The sequence below is a fragment of the Verticillium alfalfae genome, genomic scaffold, assembly GCF_000150825.1.
Source record: "Verticillium alfalfae VaMs.102 supercont1.10 genomic scaffold, whole genome shotgun sequence".
Classification (NCBI taxonomy): domain Eukaryota; kingdom Fungi; phylum Ascomycota; class Sordariomycetes; order Glomerellales; family Plectosphaerellaceae; genus Verticillium; species Verticillium alfalfae.
The window spans coordinates 591,926-599,808 of record NW_003315029.1 but is presented as its reverse complement, the minus strand read 5'-3'; the positions used below and the strand labels follow the sequence as shown (position 1 = coordinate 599,808).

General features: G+C 54.3%; 5 protein-coding genes across 5 annotated transcripts in view; 2 read left to right on the top strand and 3 right to left on the bottom strand.

Moving 5' to 3' along the window:
* Positions 1-1,283, bottom strand: part of VDBG_07631 (benomyl/methotrexate resistance protein) — a gene marked incomplete at both ends in the record, with an annotated part of 1,807 nt that extends 524 nt beyond the window's left edge. Inside the window, 4 exons of the mRNA XM_003002126.1 lie at positions 44-331; positions 393-842; positions 879-915; positions 979-1,283. Coding sequence (XP_003002172.1) covers positions 44-331; positions 393-842; positions 879-915; positions 979-1,283 — 1,080 coding nt within the window. The remainder of the gene's footprint in view (positions 1-43; positions 332-392; positions 843-878; positions 916-978) is intronic.
* A 1,833-nt stretch (positions 1,284-3,116) lies between these two features.
* VDBG_07630 (predicted protein) lies at positions 3,117-3,683 on the top strand (the record flags this gene model as incomplete). The annotated part of the gene is made up of 1 exon (XM_003002125.1): positions 3,117-3,683. The coding sequence occupies one exon, from the start codon at positions 3,117-3,119 to the stop codon at positions 3,681-3,683; it is 567 nt and encodes a 188-aa protein (XP_003002171.1).
* Positions 3,684-4,544: 861 nt separating this feature from the next.
* Positions 4,545-4,850, top strand: VDBG_07629 (conserved hypothetical protein; the record flags this gene model as incomplete). Its single annotated transcript, XM_003002124.1, has 1 exon — positions 4,545-4,850. The coding sequence occupies one exon, from the start codon at positions 4,545-4,547 to the stop codon at positions 4,848-4,850; it is 306 nt and encodes a 101-aa protein (XP_003002170.1).
* Positions 4,851-5,205: 355 nt separating this feature from the next.
* VDBG_07628 (predicted protein) lies at positions 5,206-5,931 on the bottom strand (the record flags this gene model as incomplete). Its single annotated transcript, XM_003002123.1, has 2 exons — positions 5,206-5,665; positions 5,828-5,931. The coding sequence occupies 2 exons, from the start codon at positions 5,929-5,931 to the stop codon at positions 5,206-5,208; spliced, it is 564 nt and encodes a 187-aa protein (XP_003002169.1).
* Positions 5,932-7,607: 1,676 nt separating this feature from the next.
* The window catches only part of VDBG_07627 (conserved hypothetical protein), a gene marked incomplete at both ends in the record, with an annotated part of 2,035 nt that continues 1,759 nt past the window's right edge, over positions 7,608-7,883 (bottom strand). The window contains one exon of the mRNA XM_003002122.1: positions 7,608-7,870. Coding sequence (XP_003002168.1) covers positions 7,608-7,870 — 263 coding nt within the window. The remainder of the gene's footprint in view (positions 7,871-7,883) is intronic.

Genomic DNA, 7,883 nt, shown 5'->3' with positions numbered 1-7,883 from the left:
AGGCAGGAACGTCAGTGCGGCAGTGGCCTCGTCGAACCCGTACTGGTCGCGGTAGACAAAGGAAAAGGTTGTGATGAGCAGGTAGAAGGATGCCGTAGACAATGGCGACGTAGAGGGCCATGCTCGTGACGATGGGCACGAGGAAGAGGAGCTTGACGGGACGGAGGATGGCGATCTTGAACTTGTCGGCGACGCTCTGGCCCGAGTCAAGCTTGCTGTGCAGGTTGTTGTTGCCTGTCTCTTTGCGCAGCTTCATGACCTTGCGCTCGATGAGGATGGGGGCGTACGTCTCCTTCATGTAGAGGAACGAGGGCGGGATGCAGATGCCGCCCTGTGTTCTGTCTGTTAGCGATCTCTTCGACTTGGAGAAACAACGGATGGAATACACATACGACAATGCAGACGAGCCAATAGACCCAGCGCCAGCTCGTCTCCCTGATGAGATACCCACCGGCGACGGGGCCGATGCAGGGACCCAGTAGGGGGCCGAGGGCCCAGGCGGACATAGCGCGGCCGCGCATCTCGACGGGCATGATATCGGAGATGCTGCCACTGCCGATAGTGATCGGCACGGACCCGGCGACGCCCATGAGAAAACGGAAGGCCATCATCATATCCATGTTCTGGGAGAGGGCGGTGCCGACCGAGAAGAGGACAAAAAAGATGTTGCCCCAGATGTAAAGGGGGCGACGACCCCACATCTCACTGACGGGAGCGACGATGAGGGGCCCGAAGGCGAAGCCGAGAATATAGACAGAGACGACAAAGGTGGCCGTGATGGATGACGTTTCTCCAAACTGCACCATGATGGCAGGGATACCAGGTGCGAACATGGAAGAGCCCTATTTTAAGAGAAACTAGGTGTCAGTAGGAGCCACGGTAGTATGATGATCCTGGATCCGTCTTACCAGTGGTCTGGATAGGAGAAGCGTGTTAGCCAGAGACATCGGATCGAGGCTAAGCAGGGGGGGGACTCACGTCACAAAAGTTAACAGAGAGATGAGACCAATATTGAGCCATTTTTGCCTGTCGTGCCAGTTCATGGGGTTCTCAGGGTCATCAGGGCCGTCCCAGTCGACAAGGTTGGGGTCATCGACTGGTTGAGGCTCCGTGTTGTGTTCGGGCTCCTGTTCTGGTTCGTTGTTGAGAGTCTTCTCATTTGTGTGGAGGGAATCAGACTCAGGCTCGGTCTTTGGCTTGAGCTCCTGAGAAGAACTCGGCCTGCTGTGACCCTTTTCCAGATCGACATCTGTCGTATTTGTTGCTGGTCGTTCGTCGGCCATGGCTTCAGGAGCTGTGGCACCTAGGTTCCAGGTTATGGTGGGCTGTGTGTGGTTCGTTTTTTTCTCTTTTTTTTTTCTTTGCCCTCTAAGAAACCAAATTAAAAAAGACCAGGGAAAAAATAAGGAAGCAGGAAGTTTATCGGTACCATAATTTTCAAGATGGGCAACGAGAAAGTCGGGTGACCATTGACCTATATCTAGGACAAGGTTTATGCAATACTTCTCGGAAGTGATACTCTCACGCGTTCCGGCGCACAAGAGTTGTGCAACGTGGGTCCCTCGCAAGCGACGGCGACTGGTCGGGCTCACAGGCGACCCCATTTGGCGCCCCGAGTTTGATTAGGTAAAGGGGGCTGCTTCAAGGATCCCCAACGCTCGGTCTCGCTTTCGGGGCTCTGTAGCTGCCCGCTGAACCACGAATCATCTCCAATTGAACCTCGAACCAGCAATCAGCCCAGGGAAACCGAGCTGGCAAGGGAGATTCAAGACATCGCATTCGGGTCCCAGGCCCCCCTCCCCCTCGCCTCGTCAAGTCGCGTGGCCGACGCCTGGACAAGCAAGCACAGCCTTGGTGTTGACCCATCAGAGGCCATCAACCCCATGCGGCACGACGATGGATCGATGAGATTGTCGTGATGATCCTGACTAGGTAGGCGAGAAGCTGAATGACTAGATGCTCGGCTGCCATGGATTCTGGAAATATTCTGGCTCGGATTCTGGCTACCGTCGCTGGACCTCGCTCGATCTCTCCTCGCCCGAGACAAGGTCTTGCAGGTTCCCGAGTGTGACCCAGATGATCACTTCATGGGGCCAGCTACCTTACCTTAGGCTCGGGCCATCCCCGCAGACCGTTCGCTGGGAGGACGTGGCTTCGAGACCCCGAGTCTGCACTGCATTCCAGGCTCCTCGGGTTGGTCTTGTCCCCCCATTTTCCTTATTGATGCCCTTGGTCAACACGTGCCTAACTTAGTCATCAGTGGTCTGGCCATTTCCATCGAAACCATATCTCTCGGGAACAGCATCCAAGCTTCTATCTATCATCGCCCATCAACGATCGCCTAGGGCCCATCACCCTCCTTGCAGGTGCGGGTCTTTCCGAGACGCAGTTGTACCCATCGTCCGATCAGCGCCCAAGTCGCACCGCAGACAGGCAGGCCGCTAGACAGACAACGGCCCCCCCGACTGCGGCAGTGTTCATTAAGCTTTCTTGCCAGGCATCATAAGAAGAGTGGCGCATGCCTTCCACAGCCTCGACATCCACTTTGCCCAGTTGATCCGAGGCCGGCACTACAATGACGTTACGCTCAACGATGTATCTGGACCAAAGCTTTGTCGACATGACGGCTCCCAAGTTGAATGCTGACACCCGAGCCCACGACAAGGCTGGCAAATGGCATGCTGTAATCGAACAGTCAGCCCCAGCCCGTCTAGCATGAGCTGAACAGCCAAATACGCTGTGCGACCCCCATCAAATGGCCTGGCCGCAGACTTTGGCACGAGGCAGTTGCTGCAGACATGGTTGAAGAGCCGCCGCCACGTTGCTCGCTCGTTCTCGAAACAGAATAAGAAAGACCGTCACCCTTCCCACCTTTTTGCGCGCTGCCATAATCTGATCTTTCCCTCATCATCCCGAGAAAGTCCTACCAGTGTGCCACCAGCAACGCCTAGCAATATTGTCGCAAGATGCATCGCACGCCCTGGGCACGCGCAAAAATCCGCATCGGACAGCAGCTCCATACCACAAGGAACCGTCATTCGGGATGTATACAATTTCGTCAAACAAGAGGGCGTGAATCCATATCCATAAGGGGATGCCTATGGCGGCCAAGGTGAATGGCGGGAGAAGTGGATGGATTTGGAGCCAAACCCGTACGTCACTCAATCACTGTTGCGTCTGCAAAGGCTCTGCGCTTTGGCTACGTGGTTGAACTCGCATCGATAGCAACCAGGGATCCGTATCACACTCATGTGAGGGATATTTCCAGCGCCGACCACCAGTGGCCACACTTACGTTGGCTAGCCGATTTTATGAACATCGGCACAGTCACAGCACGGTGGCAGGAGAAAGCTGCCGAAAACGAGTCTGGTTCGATAGCGGAACGAATGTTGCGCACCAACGTATGCTTGCTCGAATATTGTAGGGACCAAAAGCCGCCCCAGTGCACATTATATAAGACCCGAGACAGCCTCAAAGCGGGCTTGGCTGGCTTGAAGCCTGACCAGATTCTTACACTCCATCTCTTCGTTGTAGAGGACCTCTCGCGAACCGTCATTGAAGCACTTGGTTACAAGTTTGGTGTAGAACCTGACTTCTTCCGCGAGCATCTATACGCCTATGCCTGGAATAATCCACGCGATCCCTGGAAAGACGCCGCAACCCTCGAGGTTGACCTTGAATAGCGGCGCTGGTTCCAGATCAGGTTTCCTCGCGCACGGTACTTCCAAAAAGATACGACTTATAGCAAGGATGCTCGTGGGGAGGAGATTAAGTTCAACGTTGAGCGTCGAGCAGATGAAGACGAGAACCGCGGGTGTAAGTGGGATGATTCAGACGCGCTTACGTCTTTTATGAGATCCAAGGCATCATTGTGGACCAAAAAGAGAGGTTCTTTCGGAGAGCCGAGACTGGTATGTGCACATCGAGACTTGCAACACTCACCATACGAACCCTCTTCAACAAGCCATCCTTCTCCTTGATCCGACCACACAGAAAGGGGTGCCTCTGTGGAATGGATACAAGAATTGGGAGAAGCCTCCTTATCCCTTGCGGAGTGATCCCTTGCCGGAGGGTCCCCGGCAAAGGTCCTTCTTCGACGACTTTATTTACTGGGCCCAGAAGCCAGACTGCTTCCCTCAGCTGCCCTTGGAAAAATGCCCGTCACGTATTCATATCCCAATGGCTGCCCTCCTCCATCTGATTGCCTCAGAGTGGCTTCTGGTCGTCGATTATATCAAGACCCGCCTGAATATCATTGATTGGCAACATGCCTACCCTCAACACTTTGGCGGGGGCCCCGAAAGTATCATGCGCAAGTCCCAACGCGTGGCGCCGCTTCATTCCCACCTTCCGCGAAATGCTCTCGGACATGCTCTTACGCGTTTTCCACACCTCCTCGCATGTCGAAACTATACGTGTGAGGTAGCTTTGATACGCGGGCCTGGCTCGCTTACCAGACCAACAATGATGGCCATGTCCACGACTTCGTCACCGACATTGTACTGCAGCCGTACCAGCGCGATTTCGCCCTAACCCTCGGCGCTATGGACGAGTTTCAAAAGCGTCTTGAGCGTCTGAACCAGCTGGCGGCGCAGACGTCCATCGTCGACGACTCGCGCCGCAGCATGGCCGACAACCGCAATCTGCACCGGCTAACGTGGCTGGCGACGATGTTCCTGCCGTTGAGCTTCGTCGCCACGCTGCTGTCGATGCAGTCCAGAGTATCTGAACTGGGTAACGCAATGTGGGTATGGGCGGCCGTTGCTGCGCCGAGCGCCGGATTGACGCTAGGCGTCATGTTTCTTATTAGCTCAACCACGGCGAAGGAGGTTATTTTGGATTTTCCTTAGTTTGAATACTGGAGACCGTTTGAAACGATGTATTACCGTCCCCAGGAAACCAGTCGTAAGGAATGATGAGACGAATAATGGATGTGGTTACATACACGTGAGGTCAGCAGCTTCTTGTAGTCATTCCGTTAGGTTATATAGAGTACGGCACCGCTTTTCTGATATCATCTTTGTTCTTTACCAACCTCCGTGGACGTCGTCTGCGTCATTCTCGTCCTCCATCTGGTCAAATGTGTTCGAGTCATCCTCCATACCCTCGTCATAGTCCTCGACGTCCCCTCCACGTTCCGGCGCCCCTTCGCCTTACCCTCTCCTCGTCATCCGACGTCCAGATGTAATCAACAGGCGCAGGCCTTCATCCAGCGTGACAGCCTTTCCATCCGTCCCATGCCTCCAAGCACCTTCCCCTCAGCATCCAATCCATCAAGCAGACCGCCGTAGTCGGGAAAGACTGTCTGGAAGAGGCCGCGCGGACGCGCCATCTCGGCGAGGAACGATCGACGGCAAACGCCGTCTGGCAGGGTCCCTGGCCGGACAGCGGCTCGCGGAGCCCGTTCTGGCGGCCCCGGACCAGCCGGACCGTGAGCTCGAGCGTAACGAAAGGATCGACGCTCGGACGGCGCAGGACGGGCACCTTGTTGATGGCGTATCTGATCCAGCTTACCGGACGCTTTGGATCGAATTTCGAGACGTGCTTGGTCATCTCGTTGATGATCTCTACCATCTTCTTGTCAATGTAGGCGAAATTGTACTTTTCATTGTCGACGACGGCGCTCAGTTTGAACGCGTCGACGAGGTGGCTGGTGCGCTGGCCGCTTGAGAAGACGTGGTCCACGTTGGCGGGGTCAATATACCGCATGCCATCCCGCGGTCACATCTTCTTGAAGCCATGCGCGGTCTTGAATTGCCAGAAACGATAGCCAGGAGGAGGTACAGCGTTCACGCCGTTGTTGCCAAGTTTAACGCGAAGATCGTACTGTGCGAGATTGATGGACTCCTCTTCGGACGATTGGAGTGTCATGCTGCCTTCGAATTGGTATGCCAGGTTGTTCGCATCTGCCGTATTGCTGCCCTCGACCATGGCGTTGGGATCGATGCTGGGAAACTTCAGACCCAGTCCGATCTGAGTGCTCGAGCCACTGGAAGAGCTTGGCTCATGGGTTGGCTGGTGGAAAGCTATTTTTCTGGATGCTACCTTTCTTGGTAATTCCAGACGAAAGAGGATAGAAGCTGCCGGCTTTGATGTCTTGGATAGAGTTGTAGGGGTATTGATAGAATTGACTCTTTGAAGTGGGGTCGAGGACTTGGATGCCTTGTCTACTGTCTTCAAGAGGGTAGTTGCCTTAAAGTTGACGTTTGCTACGCACGAACCATTCACCCTTGACCCGGACCATAACAGGAAGGAACCTAAGTACCAGGTAGACGCGTCAGTCCCTATATCAACCAAAGAAACGAAAGTCATGTCAACAAAACAGGCGAGATGATGCAATGGGCCAGTTGGTAGGCTGTTGTGTAACCAGTATCTATCCCAAGCTGCTGTTGGGTTGCAGGTTCGAATCCTGCCTCGGCTGAGCCGGTTGCTTTGCTTGTCAGAGTCCGGGGACAGGCCCAGGTGCGCTGCTTGCAGGGCATCTGAGCTTAAGTCACTGTGGTAGAAGGGGAAGGACAACTATCCTCATCGCCTTCAAAACAGTGCTCGGAGTCCTAATCTCAACAGATGAGTAGGCAACACTTTTTTCAGTCAAAAGCTCATGATGTCTCAGCATTTCATAATTTTCTCGAATTCCATAAGCCTCCTACCTCACCAGGGGCGCGTAGCGATATATAATAGCATCTCCTACGACGTAATGGTTCCTGCAAAATTCTGGTGCTAATCTATGTGTTAAATATGAGATCCAATTCAACTAATCTTTCCTTCATCATTCGTTTAAGGAATGTGGACACTGACACTATCTTACGCACTCCGACTCATTCAAACGCCCAGCCCGCAGAGTTCTGCGTCTAGCCAGCGGCAGGAAACTCTTCAATCACAAAATGTACTACCGTAGTACTTCATCTCAGCCAAGACTCATCGTCTATAACTACTCAACATCTCGCACGCCAACGTTTCTCTGCTGTTGGCCCGCTGTTAGGTCAAGATGACCAGACCCCGTGTAATAACACTCTGCACATGAAGCTTCTTCCTGATTTTCAGCTTGCCCATAATGCTGCTAGGGCTTACTTCTCTTCATCACTTAGCTGAACTCATCGCCACCCGGTAGTTTGCAGCAAAGAGAGCATTGCCGATAAATGCGCCATGCTACATGGGCAACGACACTCCTTTGCCAATTCTAATGACGAGCTTCAGAGTCTTCAGGCTGATTGACGAGTTCTCCAGAAACAAATGCTGTTAGCACGGGCTTGCCGTCCAGAGCGTGCAGAAGCCTCCGCTGATTGTACTAGGTAGTCGGAAAGTGGGTCGTCACGATGCCTCTGGATGGAGACTAAGAAAACTTGACAATGTCCCAGGTCGTTGACAATACGTCCAAGGAGCCATCTCGATGACCAACAGCCGCTGGAGAGCGGTGACATCACACTGAAGCCTACGACACACGTCTGTCCCTCCCAATGGCAACAACTCCATCATGGCTGCTTACCTTGAAGAAGCCGATGAACCAGGCCCAAGGTCGGCCAGCCACACCAAATTTCACACCACGCAGCGCACACGCTCGAGATTGATGAAACCACACCACATTCATTACATCCTCCCTAGCCGTTTCATACCCTATCATGCACGCCATAAGGGCCTCGATTCCAAGTATCATTGATCGGTAGCCACCCTGGCGGCGGCTCCTTGACGGGCGTATTCGCGCCACCCCTCGACGACATGGTCTCGAGCCCGTGCTCCTCCCACGGCTCCTCCGCGACCGTCGCGCCCGCGGGCCCTTCTTCGGCCTCGTGACGGCCGTGCCGATCGTCTGCGGCGCCGCAGGGTCGGGTCTCGTGCTTCGTCCACCGGTGCCGCTCGACCCGCCCATGCGCTGCGGCAGCAGG